Source organism: Orycteropus afer, unplaced genomic scaffold (assembly GCF_000298275.1).
Source record: "Orycteropus afer afer isolate SDZICR_OR568_19922 unplaced genomic scaffold, OryAfe1.0 scaffold00136, whole genome shotgun sequence".
NCBI classification, from domain to species: Eukaryota; Metazoa; Chordata; class Mammalia; order Tubulidentata; family Orycteropodidae; genus Orycteropus; species Orycteropus afer.
This window is the reverse complement of record NW_006921723.1, coordinates 4,724,024-4,747,122: the sequence shown is the minus strand read 5'-3', so window position 1 is coordinate 4,747,122 and position 23,099 is coordinate 4,724,024. Positions and strand designations below refer to the sequence as shown.

General features: G+C 57.6%; 3 protein-coding genes across 3 annotated transcripts in view; 1 reads left to right on the top strand and 2 right to left on the bottom strand.

Annotated features, from left to right (window-relative positions):
* Positions 1-9,570, top strand: part of LOC103200839 (cyclin-dependent kinase 11B) — a 32,000-nt gene extending 22,430 nt beyond the window's left edge. Inside the window, exons 5-19 of the mRNA XM_007945422.2 lie at positions 2,665-2,801; positions 3,387-3,509; positions 3,899-3,994; positions 4,085-4,252; positions 4,526-4,591; positions 4,775-4,950; positions 5,952-6,042; positions 7,180-7,301; positions 7,411-7,516; positions 7,912-8,033; positions 8,218-8,325; positions 8,441-8,557; positions 8,717-8,865; positions 9,097-9,286; positions 9,478-9,570. Of these exons, the coding sequence (XP_007943613.1) occupies positions 2,665-2,801; positions 3,387-3,509; positions 3,899-3,994; positions 4,085-4,252; positions 4,526-4,591; positions 4,775-4,950; positions 5,952-6,042; positions 7,180-7,301; positions 7,411-7,516; positions 7,912-8,033; positions 8,218-8,325; positions 8,441-8,557; positions 8,717-8,865; positions 9,097-9,286; positions 9,478-9,570 (1,864 nt within the window). The remainder of the gene's footprint in view (positions 1-2,664; positions 2,802-3,386; positions 3,510-3,898; positions 3,995-4,084; positions 4,253-4,525; positions 4,592-4,774; positions 4,951-5,951; positions 6,043-7,179; positions 7,302-7,410; positions 7,517-7,911; positions 8,034-8,217; positions 8,326-8,440; positions 8,558-8,716; positions 8,866-9,096; positions 9,287-9,477) is intronic.
* Positions 9,571-11,150: 1,580 nt separating this feature from the next.
* On the bottom strand, positions 11,151-13,665 carry MMP23B (matrix metallopeptidase 23B). The gene is made up of 8 exons (XM_042781606.1): positions 13,492-13,665; positions 13,050-13,168; positions 12,691-12,830; positions 12,458-12,625; positions 11,972-12,136; positions 11,690-11,800; positions 11,469-11,595; positions 11,151-11,325 (listed from the first exon to the last, which is right to left on the bottom strand). Exons 1-8 carry the CDS (start codon positions 13,663-13,665, stop codon positions 11,151-11,153), a joined length of 1,179 nt encoding a protein of 392 aa, XP_042637540.1.
* Positions 13,666-15,477: 1,812 nt separating this feature from the next.
* Positions 15,478-21,814, bottom strand: MIB2 (MIB E3 ubiquitin protein ligase 2). The gene is made up of 18 exons (XM_007945417.1): positions 21,568-21,814; positions 21,309-21,480; positions 20,285-20,391; positions 19,990-20,184; positions 19,693-19,835; positions 19,463-19,570; positions 18,626-18,730; positions 18,386-18,548; positions 18,172-18,305; positions 17,915-18,063; positions 17,672-17,828; positions 17,413-17,573; positions 17,205-17,331; positions 16,885-17,118; positions 16,303-16,481; positions 16,029-16,228; positions 15,877-15,942; positions 15,478-15,716 (listed from the first exon to the last, which is right to left on the bottom strand). Exons 1-18 carry the CDS (start codon positions 21,812-21,814, stop codon positions 15,478-15,480), a joined length of 2,886 nt encoding a protein of 961 aa, XP_007943608.1.
* Between the last annotated feature and the right edge of the window lie 1,285 nt (positions 21,815-23,099).

The window sequence follows — 23,099 nt, the reverse complement described above, 5'->3', positions numbered from 1 at the left end:
CTACAGAAATTAAAAGAATTTTAAGGAAATATTATGAACAACTTCATGCCTACAAGTTGGACAACTTAAATGAGCTTGACAAATGTCTAGACAGACATATTTGCCAAAACGCTCAAGAAGAAGTAGAAAATATAAATAGGGCTATAACAGGTAACGAAATAAAAGAGCAGAACAGAAGATTTCAGTGGCTAAAGTAGACAAATTGAAGTATTGTAATGAAATGTACAAAGACTTGAGTTAGAAAATCAAAAGAAGAAGAACACGTTTGGCAATTCCCAAGGTGAAAGAAATGAAGGAAAACTTCAAGCCTTGGGTTGCAATATTGAAGGATTCTATGGACAAAAAATACTGAGTGATGCTGTAAGCATCAAAAGAAGATGGAAGGAATACATAGAGTCACTGTGCCAAAAAGAATCGATCAATGTTTAGCCATTTCAGGGGACAGTATATGTTCAAGAACTAACGGTATTAAAGGATGAAGTCCAAGGAAGGAAGGCACTGAAGGAGCTGGTGACAAAGCTCCAGGAATTGATAATATACCCACTGAGATGTTTCAGCAACTGGATGCAGCACTGCAGGTGCTTACTTGTTTATGCCAAGAAATTTGGAAGACAGCTACCTGGCCAACTGACTAGAAGAGATCCTTATTTGTGCCCATTCCAAAGAAAGGTGATCCAGCAGAATGCAGAAATTGTAGACCATTATCATTAATATAGCATGCAAGTAAAATTTTGCTGAAGGCAATTAAAAAACAGTCGCAGCATTTTATTGACAGGGAACCACCGGGAATTCCAGCTGGATTCAGAAGAGGACACGGAACAAGGGATATCATTGCTGATGTCAGATTGATCTTGGCTGAAAGCAGAGAATACCAGAGAGATGTTTTATTACTCTACAAAGGCTTTTGACTATGTGGATCATAAGAAATTAATTGGAATTCCAGAACACTTAATTATGCTTATAAGGAGCCTGTACATAGACCAAGAGGCAGTCATTCAAATAGAACCAGGGGATACTGAATGGTTAACATCAGGAAAGGTGTGTGTTGGGGTTATATCCATAAAAATTACAGCCTAGGAAACCCTAGAACGTGAAAGCTCAGATGGGTCTTCCTGGTTTACGAGAACATGTGCTCTCACATGGGTTGGGCCACATCTCTGGGGACATGGAAACTGTGCTCTGGAATCCCTGCTGGACCTCACCCTCTCTGTCTCTTCATATGTATTTTCCGGATTACAATAAATTTGTAACTAAATAAAAACACTCTGTGAGTTCTTTGAGTCATTCCAGGGACTTTTCAGACCCATAGGGACTGAGAGCCAGTAGGGGCTGGTGTCTACATAGTTGGTAGCCTAAAAGACTGTGTTTCTTGTAACTTCGTGTGCTTTGACCTAGCTCTGGATGACTGGGGATGAAAGAGAGAAGGGCTGGCTGGTCTGAAGTGGAGGAAATTATGCACTCCCAGGCTTGCGCCCAGTACCCACTGGTCTAGCCCTGGGTGGCTGGGGATGAGAGAGAACCTGGAGTAGCTGGCATTGAGGTTGGAGAATTGGGAAGGTGAGGACTGGATCCATTTTTAGGTGGGAATTGGGTTCATGCTGATCCTTACCATGCAGTTAGTGATGAAGGTGGGTTTTGCCCACTGTGCCCCTCGTTTAAACCAAAAGTGCTTTTAGCTTTTTAGGCTGTATTTGTTCACAACACTCTATGTTGTTGGTGGTGGTGTTAGCTCCTAACTCATGCCAACCCATACACAACAGAATGAAGTGCTTCCAGGTCCTGTGCCATCCCATGATTGGTTATGGACCGGACTGTTGTGATCCGTAAGGTTCTCATTGGCTGATATTCAGAAGTAGCTCACCAGGCCTTTCTTACTGGTCTGCCTCAGTCTGCAGGCTCCACTGAACTCCCTCAGCACCCTGCCATCCTCCGCTAACAACCAGATGGGGGCTGTGCTTGAGAGACACTGGTCACGACTGGGACCCCAGCCTCACACATGGGAAGCAGGAATTCCTCCACTGAACCACACCGCCCCTCTCTGTAGGAGTGTGAATAATTAGCTGTGTCTGATCAGTTCTAACTGTTTGGCCACATGTATTTCAGTTACTGATACTGTCTCTACTCTAGGTGATGCATAGCCTTTTTCCCAAGGTGACACGACTTCCTTACTACCTTTCGTGGGTATCATGTTAATTAATGCTCCTTTATAACTCCACACAGGCTGGGCTGGGAAATGGCCTGGGCTGTCTGCTCAGAAAAATCCAGGGGTCGGGTGGGGTCAGGACAGGACCTCGGACACAAGTCTTGTGGCTCCCCTCCCACCTTTCCCAGGCAGGCATCTCTATTCCTTTCCAATCTCCTGCAAAGGTAGTTCATGCAAATCCATCTCCTGATAAGTTTGGATTTACATCCGCTTGTATTGTACACATAGGGAAGTCGCTGGTGTGCTTTAGTGGAACTGTTGGACAGCAGTGTTGTGGTGGAAGTAGTGTGTTTCCTGTTTCTGGGGGATAGTGTCATGCTGTGAGCCTGGGGCCTCATAGAAATAGGGCTCTGCTTTGTGTGGTTCTGTGTCTTCTGTTCTGAACAGCCTCTTATGGCAGTTTATAAAGGTGACTCCCAGTGCTGGGAGTGAAAGGAGTCTTTCTGGCATTTGTGCTGCAGGGACCGCCTGGAGCAGCTGGAGCGGAAGCGGGAACGAGAGCGGAAGCTGCGGGAGCAGCAGAAGGAGCAGAGGGAGCAAAAAGAGCGTGAGCGGCGGGCTGAGGAGAGGCGCAAGGAGCGTGAGGCACGCAGGGAAGGTAGGCGACAGGACGTACTGTGGGGTGGACCAGTGCGCTACAAGGGCCGGGTAACTGTGCAGCAAGGGCTTCCACAGAAACTGCTCACTTCTCTGGGCTCAGTGCTTATGTGAGCCTGCGCACAAGTAACGTGCCCACAGCACTGCACGGTGAAGTGGTTGACAACGGGATGGAGACCTGCCCAAGGCCACAGAAGGTCCAAAAAACGATGGGGCCCCGAGTACTGTGGGTACTGGGCCATGCCTCAAGCAGGTCCTCATGCATTGCTGCCTGTATTGGCCAGCACATGAAAGTGAGTTCTTGTCATCCATGTTCAGTTTCCCACACCTGTTTGACCAGTGGAAATCAGTGTGGAGGCCTGTTTGATGATCCTCAGGGCAGCCCATAGCCTTTGGGCTTCCTGGCCTCCTGTCCTATGCTGTTGCCATGCTGCGGGCATTTCTGCCCAGTGCTAGCACACGAGCCCTGTGACACACACTTCACCCATTGTCAGAAGGTGGGGGTGACTGAGAGGAGACCACATCAGGGCCCCATAGAAAGAGTGTGCTGTAGCACATCCCCCGTTCTGTTCTTTGGTTACCCCAGTGTCTGCACATCACCGCACGGTGCGGGAGGAGTATGGTGAGAAGGTGAAAGCCAGCCACTGGAGCCGCAGTCCACTCCGGCCGCCGCGGGACAGGTTTGAGCTGGGTGACAGCCGGAAGCCAGGTGAGGCAGTGGGCCTGCCTTAGGTGCACATGTAAGGGACTTCATGTACAGATTGCTGCTCCTGTTCTCACACAAGCCATCATGGAGTGCTGGCCATGGTCCAGCTCTTCTTTTTCACTATGTTGTTGACATTAGAGTGTTTCCATGTTGTGATAGGCTGTTAACATTTACATGTAACAAACTGATTTTATCCATTTTATTTTTGGCTAAAAAGTCAATTACTAGTCATTTCAAGAGTGGCTCTTTCAGTTCTGTGTTTGGGGATGAGCCATTTTCATACACACTAAAGTTAATGATTATGTGAAAGGCATTGTGTGGTTTTTGGGTACTATTATCTTGTTCATTTAAAAACTTTTCCCCAAGCTCATCTCTGATGCTTTGTTTCACAGTGAAAGAAGAGAAAATGGAAGAAAGAGACCCCCTTTCTGATTTGCAAGATGTCAGCGACAGTGAGAGGAAGACCAGCTCAGCGGAGTCCTCCTCAGGTAGCTGCACACCTGGCCGTGCACCTGGCCCAGGCCTCTGTGGAGGCCAGGGCAGCAGGCTCACCTCACGACTATGTGTCCTTCCTCAAGCGGAGTCGGGATCTGGCTCAGAGGAAGAGGAGGAGGAGGAAGAAGAGGAAGAGGAGGAAGAGGGGAGCAGTAGTGAGGAGTCGGAAGAGGAGGAGGAAGAGGAGGAGGAGGAGGAAGAGGAGGAGGAGACGGGGAGCAATTCTGAGGATGCTTCTGAACAGTCAGCTGGTGAGAATGCAGGGGTGGTCTTTAAAACTTGAATCCTAAGAGCACCTCTATTCATTGTAGAGCATGTAGAAAACACAGGAAAGTAACGTAAAGTCTTTTAAAACATTTTGAAATGCTACCTGGGGCTCCACCAGATCCCAACACAATTATTGAGACAATTCTTGATTTCCATCAGCTAAACTGACCCTCATTCTGCCTGTCGAGGGGTCTGGCGCGTGCTGCAGCGCGACGCTGGCTCCAGTCACCTGGGTGGACACCTGCTTTCTCTTGCAGAAGAAGTGAGCGAAGAGGAAATGAGTGAGGACGACGAGCGAGAAAATGAAAACCACGTCCTCGTTGGTAAGTAGCTGCCCTGCAGACAGTCCCTCTCTCGTCTTGTGTCCCTAGTATGGGGGCACAGTTTTCCAGGGCAGGGCCTCAGTAGCACCCAGGGTTTTCTGCGTACTCAGGGTGTTCCCCAGAGTGGAGAGAGCATCTTGGCACATGCTTGCTCCTGGTTCTGTAATGTGGTATCCTTTGAAGTTCCAGAGTCACGATTTGACCGTGATTCTGGAGAGAGTGAGGAAGGGGAGGAAGAAGGGGGCGAGGGGACCCCACAGAGCAGCGCCCTCACTGAAGGAGACTGTGTGCCTGACTCCCCTGCTCTGTCACCAATCGAGCTCAAGCAGGAGCTGCCCAAGTACCTGCCCGCCCTGCAGGTAAGTTCCTGCCCACCCTGCAGGTCAGTCCCTGCCACCCAAACGCACAGCATGGTCCCGGTGTGTTCCAGGGAGGCTGCACCATAGGGCTGCATGGGTCACACCTGGGTGCAGGGCACCATGGGGTGGGGTGGGCTTGACAGCCAAGTATTATTTGTTTTCACCTTCATGGCCCAGCAGGCTGGGTCACCGGGCCCTGTTGATTGTTCTCAGCCATGCCAAATGTGGGAGGGCCTTGGGGTCTCAGCAGTAGGAACAAGGTGTGGCAGTTTGGGCACAGGAGAGCTAGTTCATGCCTTCACTTTCCCAAGGCCGGGTGTGAGGGACCTGCATCAATGGGCACATGGCCAGGTGCACAAACGCCCAGAGAGTCCTCCCTAGCAGATATGTACTGGCATAAAGCTGTGAGCTCTGTGGGGAAAGTCTAGTTGTGCTGCTGCTGCAATGAAGAACCCAGGACAGTTGTGTGGCACACAGAGCACCAGGCAGCTGCCCCCAGTGTAAAGGCACCTGCCCCACAATTGTCAGAGCCACATAGCTCATCTGGGCCTACACTGGTTGACCATGCCATCTGTGGCCCCGGGTGTGGGGAGGCATGAAGAGGTGCATAGAGAGTGGGTGTTGGAGGTCAGCACAAGGCAGCCCTGGGTCTTCACACTGAAGTGCCAGTGTGGAGGGCTTTGCTTAATTGTATCCATAATAAAGTGGCCCAGGCTCACAGAAGCCAGTAGAGAAAGGAGAAAGTTGCTCCTGGTCCTCCTTCCAGCCTCACTCTGGCATATCCCAAGGACACAACCAGGGGTTTTGCTACGCTACTCTGTGTGGGCACAGTGAACAGGCAGAGGGGCAAGCCTCTGGACCTGAGGATAAAACAGTCCTGCCCAGCCCAGGATCCTGGCCCAGTCCAGGGGGTTCTAACCCAGCCTGGGGACCTGAAGAAAGCATGGCCCTGACCCAGCACCATGGCCCTGGCCCAGCCTTCATCCCCCTAATTCCCCCAGGGCTGCCGGAGCGTAGAGGAGTTCCAGTGCCTGAATAGGATTGAAGAGGGCACATACGGGGTGGTCTACAGAGCAAAGGACAAAAAAACAGGTGGGTAGAGTCCATGGTGGCCCCACAAAGGGAAGGGGCAGAGACTGGGGCCTAGAGAGCCTGGCCATCCACTTGCTTGAGAGGCCAAATGGGTGAGTGGTGTGCTGTGGAGTGGGGCACCCTCCCTGTGGTGAGAGCAGGGCTGAGTGTTCTAGTATAGCACAGCTCTACTGGCTCTCAGAGGAGGGTGCATGGAGACAGGCGAAGGTGCCAGGAAGTGTAGGTCACCTGCATGTGGACATGGATGCCGGAAATAGAAATGTCCCCATGGGTCCCTGTACGGCATGTCCTGTGTTGGTCTTGATGGCTTGGCCACTGGAGCAGTGTCTAGAGTCACTCCTAATCCAGCTTCCCCCACACTCATATTTGTTGTTTTTAGAAAGTCAAGGCAGAAAGGGACCAGGTTTGCTGGTTTGATAGAGACTGATGGACCACTGAGACTATGGCCCCTAGCTGCCTTCAGGTCTGGAATTGAACCCACTCTTGTGGCTTCTAGCCAAACAAAAGACAGACATATGAGTTGAACATTTACATTAGGTAGATACACTCCTTGGAGAGAACAATCATGGGAGAATAGAAGGGCTGTTTATGCACAGGGAGACAGCTCAGGAGGCAGGAGTGCATGGAGGGAAGGACACAGGGAAGAGGTAACTATGGGGAGGAAGTGGGAGGGGAGCTGTTGCACTGTGATAAACTATAGTCAATGTCATGAGACAAAGTGTATGTGAGCTACTGTATGGAAAGTGAATTTGCTCTGTAAATTTTCACCCAAATCACAATTAAAAAAAAGAAAACCAAGGCTGGTGGCCATCGGAGCCCTAGGTGGTGGTTACCTTTGGTATATTGAGATGCTGGGGTTGGTCAGCTTCCTCCGTTACCCCTGCAGGTGCCAGTGAACAAGAAGGCCACCTAGCTATTTGGGAAGGAGCCTTAGGGAAGGTGCCTTGGTTTCTTGTGCAGGCTTTCCTCTCACTGCCCCTGCTGCACTTGGGCTCTCAGCTAAAGGTGCTCTCTCACTGCAGGGTAACAAACACTTCATAAGCAGAAGTTAAAACTCCAGTGAACTGCATTGATACTCTTAATGTGGTCTTTTAGGAACATTTTCTCAGCTCCTCTTTTTAAACTGTTTTGTTACAGATGAAATTGTGGCTCTGAAACGACTGAAGATGGAAAAGGAAAAGGAGGGCTTTCCTATCACATCACTAAGAGAGATCAACACCATCCTCAAGGCCCAGCACCCCAACATCGTCACTGTCAGAGTAAGGCTGTACCCACTCCATCCGCACCCACCCTGCTTGGGCCTGATACCCTGTCCCCTGGGATAGATGGGCTCTTCCCCAGTGTGTGTTCACCCCCACTGTCTCCTAGGAGATCGTCGTGGGCAGCAACATGGATAAGATCTACATTGTGATGAACTATGTGGAACATGACCTCAAGAGCCTCATGGAGACCATGAAGCAGCCCTTTCTGCCAGGTAATGCCAAGGCCACCTTGGGCTACTCTGGGGATAAGCTGGTACAGCCACAGCCATCGGGGAGTTGGGGGGGGCGGGACAGGGGCAAGGGGATGGTGGGTGGGGCTGCAGTGGCATAGAGACAGGAATTTTGTTGTGAGGGCATCAGTACAACTTCAGGTGTCAACACAGTCCCTCATGGGTATTGCCAGCAGCAAGTGGGAGCCCTGGGTCTTCAAGTGGAAGCACTCGCCATCCTTAAACTCTGACACCAGGGAGAGCCCTGGCCTTCCAGGTGCCTAAAGCATTCTCTCACACTCCGGGGATGCCCCAGGGACCAGTCCCTCATAGCACAGCTCTCCTGTGCCATATCACAGCAGAGGGGGTGATGGTGTGTGATCCATCTGTCCCACCAGGGGAGGTGAAGACCCTGATGATCCAGCTGCTGCGGGGAGTGAGGCATCTCCATGACAACTGGATCCTGCACCGTGACCTCAAGACGTCCAACCTGTTGCTGAGCCACGCTGGCGTCCTCAAGGTGGACCCATCTCACCCCGTCCACACTCACACCCCCTGCACTACCACCCCCTGCTGCCTTCACCTCCATGCCTCCCACCCACCCCCACCATTGCCCTCATCCATCACCTCTGCCACCCTCCCACCCTCTGCCAGCCACACTGCCACAGGACTTGTCACACTAGTCCTTCCCTCTGCCTTTCTAGGTGGGTGACTTTGGGCTGGCACGTGAGTATGGGTCCCCACTAAAGGCCTACACCCCAGTTGTAGTGACCCTGTGGTATCGTGCCCCAGAGCTCCTGCTTGGTGCCAAGGTGAGTGTGTGCAGGTATCTGGTGGGGGGAACACAGCCTGCAGGACTCCATGAGCCTGCAGAGCTATCTGCCTGCTTGCTCTTGACACAGCTAAGCCAGGTACCTGGTCTTGCAGGAGTACTCCACAGCCATTGACATGTGGTCTGTGGGTTGCATCTTCGGGGAGCTGTTGACTCAGAAGCCCCTGTTTCCTGGGAAGTCAGAGATTGACCAGATCAACAAAGTGTTTAAGGTATGGGGGCCACGTGCTGGGCCTGGACGAGCATGGCAGTCACTCTGGTGATTGCTCAGTGGGCCAGTCTCTGATGATCAGACTGGGAGTCAGCTGCCAGGTGATAGACCCTTCCCTGTGGTGGGGCCAGGCTATTCTGATGTGTCCCTTCCTTCCTAGGACCTGGGGACCCCCAGTGAGAAAATCTGGCCTGGTTACAGTGACCTGCCTGCAGTCAAGAAGATGACGTTCACTGAGTACCCCTACAACAACCTCCGCAAGCGCTTTGGTGCACTGCTCTCAGACCAGGGCTTTGACCTCATGAATAAGTAAGTGTTCCCACCAGTGGGGGCCATCTGCCTCATTGCTGTAGCTGCAGAGCCCAGTGCTGGCCCAGGCCTTCCTATGTCACCACCTTCTAGAACTGCCTCTCTCCCAGCTCACACTGCCCTTGGCAGCCTGGGCCTTTTGCTCATCCTGCCCCCTTCGTCCCCCCTACCCCACCTTGAAGCTCTGCTGCCCCACTGCATTCTAGACCCCAGGTACCCTGTTCCTCCCAGGTTTCTGACCTACTTCCCTGGGCGGAGGATCAACGCTGAAGATGGCCTCAAGCATGAGTATTTCCGTGAGACCCCGCTTCCCATTGACCCCTCCATGTTCCCCACGTGGCCTGCCAAGAGCGAGCAGCAGCGGGTGAAGCGTGGCACCAGCCCACGGCCGCCCGAGGGGGGCCTGGGCTACAGCCAGCTGGTGAGGGGCAGGGCTTGGCAGGAGGGAGGGCTCCTCGAAGGCTGGGCTGACTTCAGGGGAATTTTTATAGGGAGGGATCTGTTGGAGGGAGGGTCCTCATAGGGAGGGTGCCAGGAGAAGGTAGGAGAGGGATCCTCATGGGTGGGATCAGCTGGGGGCCAGGTCCTCAGGGTACACTGATTTGCCCCCAGGGTGATGATGACCTCAAGGAGACTGGCTTCCATCTGACCACCACCAACCAGGGAGCCTCAGCTGCTGGTCCTGGCTTCAGCCTAAAGTTTTGACCTCAGAGCAGGATGCAGCACACTCCCCAAGGGTGGGGCCTGGCCACACAGGGCCAGGGACACAAGGCTCTGGTTGGCAACAGGAGTGGCTAAATAGTGTCTTCGTCTAGACTGTGATCCAGAACCCAAGCTGCAGGGACCGCGGGGGCCGAGAAGCCCAGACTCAGAGCTCCTTGTCATGTTCTTACTTCATTTTCCATGTTTTTATTTCATTTTGGTTTGTAAATTTGTAGAATTAAATCATATTTTCCTTGTTGTAGAGGGAAAGACTGTATTTTTTCAGATGGATCAGACTTGCCCTTGGGGTGTCCAGCATGGAGAGGTGGGGTGTCAAGGGACCAGAACGTAAGGCACCTCCTCCCCTACACATACGCACACGTGCACACACGCTTGCATGTTTACACACGCACACACAAGGAGACAGCCAAGCTGAGCAATGACCAGCCAGTTGGACAATGATAATTTGGGGCCAGGAGTGTGTTTTTTGTTTCAGTCTTGCAGGATTCATCTCCTGGCCTGCAGACTTTCTTTGTCACATCTGGAGTGCTTTGCTCCTTCCTCCTGTGGTTGCTCAACTCAGTGACCCAGGCTCGTGGGCTGGATTCCCTCCAGCATTGTCCACGTGGCCCCGGCTCCATTACGCTACTGTGTTTGCTATCCTCGAACAGGAGGGTTTTTTTTTTTTTTTTTTAAATAGTTTGTTAAGAGTTTTTAAATGTAGTAAACTATTCTTGAAAAAGCTCTAGCATGTTCTCCTTCCAGCAGCTGGGTCTCATGAGCATGGTTCCTTTGTGCTGGGACATGTGTAGACACAGGATAGCTCTAAGTGCTGGTGTCTCTGACCTTATTTCTGGTGCCACTTCCCCCAGCCACCTCAGGCCAGCACTGTGCCCAAGTGGAGGAAAAGGCCCAGAAGTCATTTTGTCAGGAGCTAGATACAAGAGCTGGTACCCAGCCAGGGGAGACACTGTGAAAGATGTAGCCTGGGGGCGAGGGCAGTAGGGCTGCCCATGACTCCTGGCCTGTGGCACCTGGTCTGGTTGGAAGAGTACCAGTTGCTGGCAGCCGAGGGGGCCAGGGGCCGCATACCTCTGTCTAAGCTAGTCATCACCCAGCCAGGCAAACAGTCCCTCAGTGCTGAGTTCTCCCACTCCTGCTGACGTCCTCACCCTGGCCTCACCCTCTCACTCTCCATCAGGAAAGGCTTTGGAGGCCCAGCTGCTTCCTGCAGGAAACCTTCCTTGCCTTATCCACCTCTAGGCAAACCCTGGATGACTCCAGGCTCTGACCCGGGTCAGCCTGCCTGCCCCTCACCAGTGATACAGGCTCTTGGCCCTCAGATGACCCCACTGTGTAAGGAGAAGCCCAATTGGGAAGGCCCTTTGCCTGCCTTTGCAGGACACATCCTGACCCCAAAGGAGCTGTGAGGAGAATGAAGCCTGTATTGGCCTCTAGGACTCCCCACCAAGACTGCAGCCCAGGCCCAGAACACCTTCCCCCCAAGAACAAGCAGAAACAGACTAATAGAGAAAACGCTTTATCAGCCCCCCTTCCTGCGGGCCCCGGCTGCGAGAGGTACACTAGCTCCGAACGCGGACGCGCCAAGAGTAGGTAGTGAGCACGCGCTGGCGCCTGCGCACCACGCATGTGTAGGTGCCCTCATTGATGGCGTTGGCAATGATGCTCAGGTGTGCTTCACCCAGTGCCAGGTAGCCAGGGTAGGAGAACTCCAGGGGCTCCTGGTCCTTGTACCAGCTGTGGGGGGTGGGGTGGGGGGCTGGCTACACTAGGCTGCCCGCCCACTGCGGTTCCGCCTGGTAACCCCCACCCAGTGCCCCTACCTGCCCTCCCTCCAAGGCCCTGCCGTTCCCAACCTCTAGGCCTGCCCCTGCACTCACTACACTTTGCCCTTCTTGTGCAGGATCTTCTGACCACAGCGGAAGGTCATGTTCCTGCCTTCAGGCACTAGCTTGGTCTTGGTCCTGGGGGGTGGTGGGGTGGCAGCCACTGTGGGGAAGGGGAACTCTGCTCCGAGGAAGGGAAGAGTACCATGTCAGTGCCCCCATCTCCCCATACAGGGCACAAACGAACCTCCCCCACCCCTCCACCCTGATGTCACCATAGCAAAAGTCACAACTGCTGGGGCAGAGTCGCTTCATGAGCCTCTGTCGGGCATCGCAGAAGCCCCTCCGTGCCCAGGACGCACACACGAAGAGCCGATCCAGGCAGCCTGCAGTGGGTGGCCCCAGCTCAGGACCTCATCCCCACCCCCACTTGGGCTTGCATCCCGCCCACCCAAGCTTCCTGCCCCCAGTCCCCATTTTCACTGGCACCCCTCCGTCCTCACCCACAACGCTGTCCCCCAGCCCCATTCCCAGGCACCCCTTTTCCTGTCCCTCACCATAGAGCCGGTGCAGCCCCCACATCTCATCCTGGGACAGCGCCTTCCAGCCTCGCAGAGTAGCGTTGAGGTGCATCAGGGCCCGGCCATGCTGCGAGTGCATCAGGCCCAGCGCGTGGCCAATCTCGTGGGCTGCCACGTGCACCAGGTCTGTGAGCCACACGCCTGCAGGCCCAGGGGTCAGGGCTGTGAAGACCCCGGCCTGGGGCCTCCACCCTGCTGGCTGTGCCACGTGGAGCCACCATGGCCTCGGAAGATAACAGCATCCCGGGACAGGAGATGACTCGGGCTCCAGGAATGCAGCTCGGGGCCCTCAGCAGCCACACGAGTGGGGGGTGGTTGGAGGGGCTGGAACCTCAAGCCCTCGCCCTTCCCCCCATGCCTCCCTACCCAGTTAGTTTGACCCCAAATCGCCTCCCCCACCAAAAGTCCTGCTGGTGCCCAGCATCAGGGAGGGGTGACCTAGGAGGGGACAGCACAGGTCACCTTTCTTCCAGCTGTATCGCGTGGGGCCCAGCACCCAGTACTCGCTGTCATCGAAGTGGATGCCACCGTGAGGGGGAAAGAAGGCGTGGGCCAGCTCTCCCGTGGGGCCATCGAAGCAGTGGTGCAGGGCCGAAGACAGGCAATCCGTGTGGTTGACTGGGTAGAAGCCTGGGGGGAGCATGGGGCTGAGCAGACCGCGGACGGGGCTGGGTCAGGGCAGGGCAGGCGCCCACCTATGCGGAGGTCGCTGGGCTGCTCAGGAGCCACTTCTCGGAAGCTGAAGGGAGACACTTCACTCCACATGCGGAAGGCTGCAGCCAGGCCCCGGCGGGTTTCACTGCGACTCAGCAGGTTCCGTGGGAAGGAGAGGATCCTGGAGCAAGGGGTAGAGGTGGGAGAGGCAGAGAACAAGGTTGGAGCAGTAGGAAGGAGAGGATCCTGAGGGGCGTCAAGGTCAGGGGCAATGGGAAGGAGGAGATCCTGGAGGGGAGTCAGGGGTGGTAGGAAGGTGAGGATCCTGAGACCTGAGAGGACCTTCAAGTCAGGGGCAGTGCAGCTAGGTGAGGGCCGCCCCCAGGCCCAGGGTCCACACCTGTATGTGAGGTTGAAGTGGTCCCAGCGCAGCCTGGCAGGGGTCAATGTGTACCGGCGTCGGCGGGGTCCCTGAGGGAGTGGTGGGCCAGGGACGGTGCTGGCAGGGACAGCCACCAGCTCAGACACTTCCACATCTCCCTTCAAGAGAAGCAAAAGGCATGGGAAGGCAGCAAGAAGGGTCCCCAACCCCGAGGCTGAGGGAAGAGGCTAGAGGAGGGGGTGGGGGCTGCAGGTGCTGACTGTTCCCTTTTAGGTCTTTCGGCTTTTGCCCCTTTCTGCTTATTTTATACGAAGAAGAAAACGGTTACTGAAAACTGGCAAGAACTGAGTGGGCGGGGCTGGAGCCAGATGTGCCGTCTTCCCCCCCCCAACCCAGCGGCTGGACCCACGGACGCACGTACCCACGGATGCCCCCGACACCAAGACACACCCTCCTGAACCCCTGTTCCCAGCCCCGCCCAGCCGCCCTCTCTCACCTGCGCCGCGGGGATCCCCCACCGGGCCAGCAGCACTAGCGCGGGGAGCAGGCACAGGGCGCCCAGGACAGCTCCGAGCCGGAGGCCCTGTCCTGGAACCCCTGACGCCTCCGTGGGGGCGCAGGCCCCGCGGCCCATGGCGCTGCGGACTCGGTGTCAGGCGCGTGGGGCTGCTAGGCGAGGGGGGCGGGGCGGATCGGGTTACAGGACCCGCCGGGAGGGGCAGGGGGGCGGCCGCCCAGAAGGGAACCAGCTGGCCGACAGCGGTCGGAGCGCCCTGCCGCTGCAGCTTGGGCCGCGGAGACCCGCGTCCTGTCAGTCAGTGGCAGTGGCCTGGGCAAGGGCTGCCGGGCGGGGCCACTTGGAGCGGTCCGTGGAGGACGACCCCCAGAGAGTGGAGGTCTCTGGAGGCCAGGGAAGGAACGTACGCCTGGGGCTCAGGCTAGGTGACGGGTCGTCAATGGGGTCTCCTCACCAGCTGGAGGCTGAATGACCCAAGAACTTTTTCTCCAAATGGAGCCCCCCACCCCAGACATCGGATAAGGCCTGAGAGTCGAGCCTCCGTCCTGGACCAGGCGGCTCAGTGGGGCCAGCCCAGGACACGTCCCTACGAGAGCCGAGGGGAGGGGAGGGGACGCGACGACTGAGTGTGGGGCGGCTGACGAGGCGGAGAGGGGGGGCAGACGTGGGGACGTGGCGTTAGGAAGGAGCCTGTAGAGGGGACAAAACTGCGGGATAGGGGCACAGGGGCCTGGGGGCGCCAGGAAGAGGCCAATAGAAGGGCGGATCTGGGAGGGCAGGACCCCCAGGTAGGTGTGAGGGGTAACGGGTTGTGTGGAGAAGGGTGGAAGCCCGAGTCCCCGCTTGGCGCCCTCTGAGCAGAAGGGGAAGGGGTCCACCAAGAGAGAGAAACGGGAAACCGAGCTCAGCGCGGGTCGTAGAGGGTCTGGAACAGTCCAGGTTGAGAGGGGAAGAAGAGTGGGTGCACTGAGCCCCAGAAATACGACGGGGCGGCGGGCCGAGCAGGCGGGGGTTGGCTGGGCGCCTCTGGGCGGGGAGAGGGATCAGGGCTGGCAATGGCCCTTGAGGGCAGGGCAGACTGGGAGAAGGGGCGCCAGTCCCCTCCCCTCGCTCCATCCCGGTTTAGCCAGGGTGACAGCCTGGTCTGGCCGGAGGGGTCAGCGCCAAATAGCTGGCAGGAGGCCGCACGAGGCGGGTGTTCTTGGAAAGCGCCGGCTTCAGCCCAAGGCAGCGCTCCACTCCGTGGCTAAATATTTACTCCAACAAGCTACCCCCCTACCCCCACCCCCGCGTGTCCCATCCCCTCGCCAGGTCCGTGTCCCATCCCCCTGGTCACATGATTTCTGGGCCTGAGATTAGGCTGGCCGCCATCCCCCCATTCCCTGCTCAGCCTGGACCCCTGGTCCCCGCGGAGACGCGGCCTGCACCCAGAGAGACGGAAGAGAAAGTGCCTGGGAGCTGGCAGGGGTACTGCTGGAAGACTCAGTCTTCAAGCTGGGCTGACATCGGGTCCCGGCCTCTCGAATGGGGAGGGGTGGCCCGAGGGCGGTGTGAGCGGGCCCACTCAGCGCGCAGCTGGAGCACAGACAGCGCGGTTCCGGTCCGGTCCCTGGCTCTGCCCAACCAAGGCGAGGAAGAGGAGGGAAGACAAGGGGCAGCCTGTGCCGAACCAGGAAAGCGGTTTCTGGCCTGGAAGCAGGGGCTGGAAAAGCTGTGGCAGCACGGCACATAGGGCTGGCGGCCAGGAGTGGGGGCATTTGGCTGGAGCCCGGCCAGATATGGAGAAGGGCTGGGTGGGGACAGGGGGGTGTGGGGTGGGCACAGGGGGCGATCAAGAGCGTGGGGACTGACGCACGCAGACAGGCAGAGGCAGCAAAGTGCATGGATCTTTTTATAAAACATGGGGCGGGGGTGCCGGGCTCAGCCGGCTCACACGAAGATCTGGATGCGGTCGCGCACCGGCTGGCGGCAGATGGGGCAGGCGCTGAGAGCCGCGCCGCAGGGCGCGCACGCGCCGTGGCCGCACTGGAACACGAGGCGGATGTGGCTGTCGATGCAGATGGGACAGGTGATACGCTCCTCCATTTGCCTGTAACGACTCTGCAGCTCCTCCACCAGCTGTCGTGGTGGGCCAGGCACAAGCGGAGCGCTTGACACCTCCGTACCGTCTGCAGGAAGTGGGAGTGGGGATAGGGGTGAGCCTCGCTGGGGCGGGGATACGACAAGCAGTGGACTACAGGTGCACAGGAAGCGGGCCGTGGCCAGGCGGGGCGCTCGCCCCATATGTTTGCTGTGAGCGGAGGGTCTGCTGAGGCCCGCCGCACTCACCTGGACGCAGTTTCTTGCTGATGGCCACCTGGCACCTGATGCACTTCTTCATGCGGCGAGCGCACTCTGCGGAGGTGAGGGGAGGAGGGCGCGTTGAAAGGGGACTCATCTTTCCTCTGCCGCCTTCCCCCGCCCAGCCCACAGCTACTCACCCTCGCACACAGTGCGGTGCTGGCACGGTGAGAAGAGTACTAGCAGCGCCAGCTCGGAGCACACTAGGCATTCGGCAGCCTCAGGCCCCGATGCTGTTGCTGCCGCCACGTGCAGATTGGTCACCGTGTTGGGGGTGCTAAGCACATGCCGAGCACTTGCTGCGCCCCCACCTCCACAGCTCTCTGCCGCCTGCCGCTCCCTGAATTGGAAGAACAGGGGCTTTAAAGTGCCTGGCCGGCTTGTGGACCCCATACCCACCTGGCGCAAGCTCACCGGAAGCGCTGGGCGCAGCCCTGCAGGGCCTTGAGCACGTGGCCCTCAGCGGCCAGGTCCAGCGGGCTTCGGCCACGGTGGTTGGCATAGCTCACATCAGCGCCCTCCAGCGCCAGGAAGCAAGCGATGGCCGTGCCCACTGTCAGCTCCATGCTGCCTGGGAGGCCCGAGGCCTGCAGCTGGGCATGGAGATGGACTTGATGAGCCCTGGGCACTAGAGTAACCTCTGAACAGTTTGGTGGCACCAGCCCCACCTCCCTCTGTCTCCAGCCACCTAGCAATAGAGGTATGCTCCCTGGGCATCTCCTTCCTGTCTGAGGCCCCCCGCAATAGGCAGGAAACGCTCCCTTGCTTTGTAGAAGGGGCTGGTGTTCTGAGGCCCCATCTCTACCCACTCCCTGCCACTGGACCCCACCCTCGCTCCTTCTCCAAGCTGGTCAGAAGCACTGGCCACGGCTGTGGTGGGAGGTGTCACACCCCAAGTCCTGGTTTCCTGGGCCTTCAATGAAAGTAGACAGTCACCCAGGCCCTGCCAGGAGCCAGTGGACACCTCTTCAGCCCAACCAGCCTCTACTTCCTCACCCTGGACAGCAGCTGCATGGGCCCTGGGTCCCCCCCGGCCCCGTCAGCCGCCAGGGGCAACAATTGGTGCCGCTGCAGTGCCACATGCAGGGCAGTGTCTCCATCCTCATCCTCAGCGTTGACACTGCAGCCGGCATCCACCAGCAGTGGCACCAGCCCCACATGGGCTTGCTGCACAGCCAGGTGCAGCGGAGACTGGAGCTTCCGGTTGCGCAGGTTCACATCACAGCGGCCCTACGACAGGGCAAGGGGACATGGGCTCAGCCCCCACAGGAGGGAAACTCCTCAGTCCCCAGTAGGCCTCAGCCCTGTGCCAGCACCTCTTGGACAAGGATCTGGGCCACGTCACGGTGGTTGTTGAGGGCAGCTAGGTGCAGTGCTGTGAAGCCATCCTCCTTCCTGGCATCCACCAGCTGCCGGGCCCGTGCCAAAATCTTCCGGACAGCTCTGCAGGAGTGGAGAGGTCTGGCCCGGCCCAAGGACTGTCTCGATAGCCTGGCCAGCTGCCCACCCGCCTGTTTCACTCACAGTGCATGGCCCTTGAGTGAGGCATGGTGTAGCAGTGTGAAGCCCTGGCTGTTGGTGGCGGTGACATCGATGCCTGGCACCTCGGTAAGGATCTCAACGATGCCGCTGGCGCCAGCGCCCGCTGAGATGGCACAGTGCAGGGGTGTGTCAGCATGGGCATCCTATCAGGGGATGGGCTGGGGTCACTCAGCTGGAAAACCACCCAGCCACCACCCTGACCCTTGGGACAGGGATAGAAGTCAGAGGAGTCAACACTCACGGGCAAATTGACATCGCAACCACGTTCGCACAGCACACGCACCACCTCCAGGAAGCCCCTCTGCACTGCCACGTGCAGGGCCGCGCTCCGAGAGCTGTTGAGGGCATCAACATTGCAGCCTGCGCTCAGAAGCACCCTGGCAACCTCTGGCTGGTTCCTATGGGGAGGAAGCAAGAAGGGCACTGTGCCAGCAGGCTGGACCTTCCCCATATGCCCTCATACCACACCTCAAACAGGCCTCACCCCAGGGCTGCATAGTGTAGCGCCATGCTACCCTCGTCATCTGGCACGTCCACGCCTGCCTGTGCCTGCAGCAGCAGCCGCACCAGCTCCACCTGGCCCAGGTAGGAGGCCACCTGCAGGGCGGTCCTGCCCTGGCTCTTGGTATCCACCTGCGGTACAGCCAGCAGATCAGCCCAGGGCCCTCAGCACCCTATCCTTTGGACTAGCGGGGTGTGTGTGTATGTGGGGGGGTGGGGGAGGGGGTCCTGAGGCCTCGCCTGCTCTGGGTGCCGCCGCAGCAGGTCCAGCGCCCGGGCTGCGTTGCCCAGTGCCACCTCTACCACAAGTCTCCCTGGGTGCTCTGGGTCACCCTTCTGGGCCCGCAGCTTATCCAGGGCAACGCTCAGGGAACCTAGAAGTAGGGTGGAGGTCAGGGGGTCAGAGGGTCAGTGCAACCCCAGACCCCCAATGGCTACCCAGCCTTGCCCCTACTTTTGTTCTCTCGGGCACGCTCAGCCACATCCAGATTGGCATCTTCCTCAGGTCGGTAGGCCACCAAGCAGGAGGGGCTGAAGGTCCACAACTGGCCGCCAACCGCCACACGCAGGTTCCCGTCCCCAAACACCTTCACCACCTTCCCAACGCGGCCCAGGGCCTACAGGGGCAGAGGGTTGGGTCACAAACAAGTCTCTGGGGCGGGAGAGTAGGAGGACAGGTGGGGTGGGCACTCACGGGGGCCATGTCATCTGTCCACTCGCCGTGCCCGGCCTGCAACCGCTTCACCGTGTCAAGATCATCGATGACCCGGACCACATCGCCCACCCAGAAGGAGTTGTGCTGAGTGACAGAGTGGCATGTGAGGTACCCCCCAACTTGGGGTTCAGGCTGGACAAAAGCCAAGAGAACCAGGGCAGCCCTGGAGGCCCTCCCAGAGCATGGGGGTGATAGGCAAGAGCCAGCCAACTTGCGGAGGAGGGTACGGGTAAAAGGGGCCTCACCTCTAGGGACAGAATGGCCTGGGGGTGAGCCCAGAGCCTCTGGCCAGGCCTGCTCCTCCTCCAGCACCTTTCCTGCCAACAGCCCCCAAACTTGCTTCTCCCGAGACCCCACCCATGTCCCTGACTACGGGTCTACAGCTGAGCTTTCTTCACCCCTCCCAGGTCCCTACCTGTGGTGCCCCTCCTCCCCCTCCTGCCATCTAGCTTCCTGAACAGCTCTCACGCATGCCCCTCTCTCTGCTCTGTCTCTGTGCCCTGGGCCAAGTGTTCACCTCCTTACCCTCCTAATAGGCCTCCCCACAGCTGCTCCACCACTCCCATCTGCTCCCCATGCTGCACTCAGAGGGCCCATTTAGAAAGCTGACCTAGCTGTGCCGCTTCCCCCATCCAACACTGCACTGGCTTCAGGCCAAGGGACTTCAGGATAAGAATCCCCCTTACCCCCGCTGGACCACTCAAGCCTCCCAGTATCCTCAGCACCTGGGTTCCCCTCAACGTGCAGCTTCTTCTTGCCTCCTCATAGACCTGACTCCCCGCCCCCATCCTCAGACCCGGGGTCTTGGTGGCAAACCTTGATGAGCGCCCCGGGGTGGAAGGTCCAGCGGGTCTCATTGCTGAACTGCACGCGCACATCCCCACGGTCCGTGATGCGGTGCACAGTGCCCGTCTGTCCGATAAACTGTAGTGCGTCACGGAGGCTGTGGCTGGGCTGAGCAGGACTCTTGGGGGAGGAGGGTGCTGGGGTCTAGAGGACATGGGAGGGAAGGGGCGCATAGGCACAGCAGATGGGCTGTGGCTTACCTCAGCCATCCTGGGGTTCCACCCGCCATGACCCTCCTGCATCTCTCTCAGCACATCTGTGTCCAGCAGGCACTTGACTTTGTCTCCATGCTGGAAGGGTGGGCCATCTGCACTCACCCTCCGCTGCAGCTCTGCTGGCTTACCTGTAGGTGGCAGCAGGAGGTCTCAGACAGTGCCCCCTCCCAACTGGGATGTCACATGCCAGCCCTCATCCCTGCTTTGCCCACAGATGCTGAGCTGAGGGAGGAGGGCAGCAGAGCAGGGTGTGCGTGGTATTAGGTGGGGCCAGCCTCATACCAAGCCGTGGGAGGTGCTCCTTGTAGTAGAAACCACCAGCTGCCTCGCCCACACACTTGAGGTCCACCTTGCCCTTGTGGCCTACACGGTATACGTTGGTGGTGCCATCAGCCCATGTCACACTGGCCACACTCCGGCCTGTTTCCACATCCCAGCCACGGATATCCACCACACGGCCTGCCTTCCCTTCCCCTCCTAGGGAGATGTGGGTCCTGTTGGTAGGCTAAGACTGCACCACAAGGCTGAGTCATAGCCTGCCACAGCCCTGCAACAGCCCACCTCACTTTCCACTTACCGTCTTGAGAGCCCCACTCCCAGTCAGGGCCCCGAACCACCTTTGCCCCCTGGAAGATGCCCCTCAGTGGGATCCTTGAGAGATTCTGCCGGGGACTCAGTGTGATGCTGCAAGAGAGGAGATCCTGAGGCATGCCAGGGCCAAGATGAGATGGGAAAGGCCATCCACTGTGCCCAGCCTTGCTCCTCCATGCCCAGCGCTCACTTGCACCCTGGCTGTGGCCCGGCTCCCAGGCCCAGCTCTTTCCCTGCACCAGCCTGGCAGGTCAGTGAGTTCTATACTCTAGGAAGAGGCTCTACGGGCCTTCAGAAACCCTGGGGGGCTCAGGGCCCTGGAGCAAGCCTGCCACCTGTGTTCCCCAAGCCACTTCCCTGATGCTAGGCTGAGGAAGTTCCCCAGGCCCTCCTCACTGCACAGTCTGTGTGTGTGCAGTTGTTCCCAGCCTGCTGTCTCCCTTCAAGGCTGTTCTCAGTGCTTGGCACAGGACCTGCTCAGAAAAGGGTTCAATTTCTGGAAAAGAAAGACACCCACAGACAGCAAGACTCTTTCTCCTGAGACTGCCCCCTCAAATTACATTCAGGATAAAGTCTCCCCTGCTCTGCCTTAGACATGGCTCCCAGCTTGGCCACGCTGCCTCGGCCTCCCTGCCAGCCTGTGGCCCCAGAGGATGTGGCTGCCTCTTCTGAAGTTGCTGCATGAATGCCCTCCCACGGCACAGGGCCGAGCTACCTCTTGGGGTGGTGCCAGATCATAGCTTCCACCTCTGTGGGCCTGTTCCACAGACGTGGCTGCCCTCTGCAGGGGGTGGTGGTGCTCAATGCCCATTTCTGAGTGACCATGGCCCTGCCACTGTTCACTGTCCCAGGAGATAGCTGTGTCTAAGCCCGAGGTGGGGTGGCAGCTCCAGGCCTGAGAGCTCACAGAGGCCAAGGCCTGGTCGGGTTTCAGCAGGTCCAAGGCCTTGGGTTCCACCCGGGTAGGACTGATGCTGGCAGGCTGCAGCCAGGTAAGTGGTGGTACTCACGGCCGTGAGTGGGCTGTCTCGTAGCGCTCGAAGGCATGGGTGAGGTCATGCTTGTTGTGCATGTAGCACTGTGTGCACAGGTCGTAGTCAAAGCACACTCGGCACTTCCAACGCATGCCCCGCAGCCCGTGCTTCTTGCAGCAATCACAGATGATGTTGGGATGACGAACACCTGGGGTGGAGCCAGGATGAGGTCAGGTGGGAAAGCCCTGCCTCTAGTGCCCTGCCTTCCTGGCAGCCCCCACAGACTTGGACGCACCGATCTGGGCGTTGTCATAGAGCAGTAAGTCGTGGGCGCCCTGGTAGCCAGCGCGGTAGTTGGTGCGGGTGCCATGGTCCCACTGCACGACGACTGTGCGGTCGGGGGTCGAGGGGCTGCCATGCCGGCCGAGCTCCACCACTGTGCCCACGCCGCCCTCACCACCATCCTGATGGCCCCACTTCCAGTCCATGCCACGCACCACGCGCATGCCCACCTGCACACCAGCCTGGGGGTCTGGGTCCATGGTGGGCAGGGGCTGCTGGGGGACCTACAGGCAGAGTACACACACCCTTCAGGCCATGCCAGGGAGACCCACCAGGCCACTCTGCCCACAGGCCTGGTGCTGCACCGCCTGGAATGGCCAGTTCCAATGTGTGTGCTGTCAGCCATTCAACGCACCTTCACTGAGTGCTACCGGTGGGCCTGGTGGGGGTGTCCAGGCCAGGGGCTGGAAGACAGTGCCACAGCCACCCCTGGCCCTCAGCCTGCAGCAGGACAGAAATTGGAACGTCACATGGGTTATCTGTACACTGCACCCTAGCAGGTCAGGACGGAAAAGGGAGATGGGCTTTTACCTGCTCATGGGCTCGAGGAGGGCTACCTAGGAAAGTGACTCAGACCAAGCATGGAGGACTAGACAAAGGGGGAGAAGGAGTAGCATTCCTGGGACAGGGACCTGCATGTGCAAATGCCCCATGGCAGGCAGAGCACGGTAAGCATGAGGACAAGAAGGTGCGGAGGTGGCATCTGTCAAGGAGAGCAAAGAGGTGGGGGAGGGAGAAGGGGCCTATAGTTTGGAAAGGCCCCTGCACTGTAGCTGCTTGGTGGGGACCCCCACAGCTGTCCTGGTGAGAGGGAACAGAGGTCTGGCCTGGCCTGCGGCCCAGGAGCTCTCTCAGCGAATGCCCACTGAATGCTGGCTGTGCTAGTAGACCTGGCTGGGCACGTAGCACACAGGGGCCCTCAGGGCAAATTAATAGACTTGGACTGCAGGTATAAATGTGAAAGGTAAGTCAATAAAGTTTGCAGATGGAAACAGACTATGCAGCCACTTGATAAGGGGACTGCATTAAAGTTAAGAACAACTGTTCCAATGTGGAACAAAACTCAAAACCATAAAAAAACCCCACCAAGTTTGCTGGTCTGATAGAGCCTGGTGAGACCCCTGAGACTATGGCGCCTAGTTACCCTTCAGGTCTGGAACTGAACTCACTCCGATGGCTTCCAGACAAACAACAGACAGGCATATGGCATGAACATTTATTTATATGAGGTAGATACACTCCTTGGAGTGATCAATCATGAGAGAACAGAAGGACAGTGTTTGCACAGGAGATAGCTGGGGGTGGAGGCACAGAAGGGAAGGACACAGGGAAGAGGTAACTACGGGGAGGAAGCGGGAAGAGAGCTGTTGCATTGTGGGGAATCACAGTCAATGTCATGAAACAAAATGTGTATGAACTGCTGTATGGAAAATGAATTTACTCTGTAAACTTTCAGCAAATCACAATAAAAATTTATTTAAAAAA

Bases quoted from the DNA above. Each gene is read 5' to 3' on its own strand.
- MMP23B (XM_042781606.1), bottom strand. From the start codon at position 13,665: ATGGGCCGCGGGGCCTGCGCCCCCACGGAGGCGTCAGGGGTTCCAGGA. The intron at 11,801-11,971 runs GTGAGGGACAGG...CACCCACTGCAG, and splicing joins GGGGCTGCACCGGCTCTATG to GCTGCCTGGATCGGCTCTTC. The intron at 11,596-11,689 runs GTGACATCAGGG...TCCTCGGAGCAG, and splicing joins CAGTTGTGACTTTTGCTATG to AGTTCCCCTTCCCCACAGTG.
- MIB2 (XM_007945417.1), bottom strand. From the start codon at position 21,814: ATGGACCCAGACCCCCAGGCTGGTGTGCAGGTGGGCATGCGCGTGGTG. The intron at 17,119-17,204 runs GTGCTGGCACAG...GCCCTGTCGTAG, and splicing joins CCCAGATCCTTGTCCAAGAG to GGCCGCTGTGATGTGAACCT. The intron at 16,229-16,302 runs GTGAGCTTGCGC...CTTCCAATTCAG, and splicing joins GGCTGCGCCCAGCGCTTCCG to GGAGCGGCAGGCGGCAGAGA.